This window comes from Fukomys damarensis, unplaced genomic scaffold (assembly GCF_012274545.1).
Source record: "Fukomys damarensis isolate Sample0158 unplaced genomic scaffold, DMR_v1.0_HiC HiC_scaffold_37, whole genome shotgun sequence".
Lineage (NCBI taxonomy): Eukaryota > Metazoa > Chordata > Mammalia > Rodentia > Bathyergidae > Fukomys > Fukomys damarensis.
The window spans coordinates 8,876,821-8,877,424 of record NW_022900949.1 but is presented as its reverse complement, the minus strand read 5'-3'; the positions used below and the strand labels follow the sequence as shown (position 1 = coordinate 8,877,424).

At 65.9% G+C, this 604-nt stretch overlaps 1 protein-coding gene across 1 annotated transcript in view; it reads left to right on the top strand.

Annotated features, from left to right (window-relative positions):
* The window catches only part of Lmnb2 (lamin B2), a 13,345-nt gene that overhangs the window by 12,064 nt on the left and 677 nt on the right, over nucleotides 1-604 (top strand). The window contains exons 9-11 of the mRNA XM_033759615.1: nucleotides 1-117; nucleotides 209-316; nucleotides 495-603. The exon at nucleotides 1-117 is cut by the window's left edge and continues 25 nt beyond it. Coding sequence (XP_033615506.1) covers nucleotides 1-117; nucleotides 209-316; nucleotides 495-603 — 334 coding nt within the window. The remainder of the gene's footprint in view (nucleotides 118-208; nucleotides 317-494; nucleotide 604) is intronic.

Below are 604 nucleotides of genomic sequence, written 5' to 3'. Positions count from 1 at the left end.
AGTAGTGGTGGCAGCAGCTTCCGCCTGGCACAGCAGGCCTCGGCCACGGGAGGTGTCAGCATTGAGGAGGTCGACCTGGAAGGCAGGTTCGTGCGGCTCAAGAACCACTCGGACAAGGTGAGCAGCCTCTTCTGGAGGCATGGGTTGCTGGGCACAGCGGGGCTCCGTGCGGTGGGCCAAGGGTCAGCCAGGTGTCCACCGCCTGCAGGATCAGTCCCTGGGGAACTGGAGGATCAAGAGGCAGGTCTTTGAAGGTGATGAGATTGCCTACAAGTTCACGCCCAAGTATGTCCTGCGGGCCAGCCAAACAGTCACGGTAGGTGGCATCAGGGGAGGGTGCGGTGGGAGGGAGAGGGGCAGAGGGCAGCCCAGGTAGGGCATCCAGGGTTCTGGGAGACCCAGGATGCTGGAGTTGGCTGGGAGGGTCATGCGCTGTCCCCCAGGGACGACCCCGGGGCCACTGCTGACCGATGGGGCCGTTCTTGGGTCCCCAGGTGTGGGCGGCAGGCGCAGGGGTGGCCCACAGCCCGCCCTTGACGCTCGTGTGGAAGAGCCAGAGCAGCTGGGGCACCGGCGAGAGCTTCCGCACCGTCCTGGTCAACCC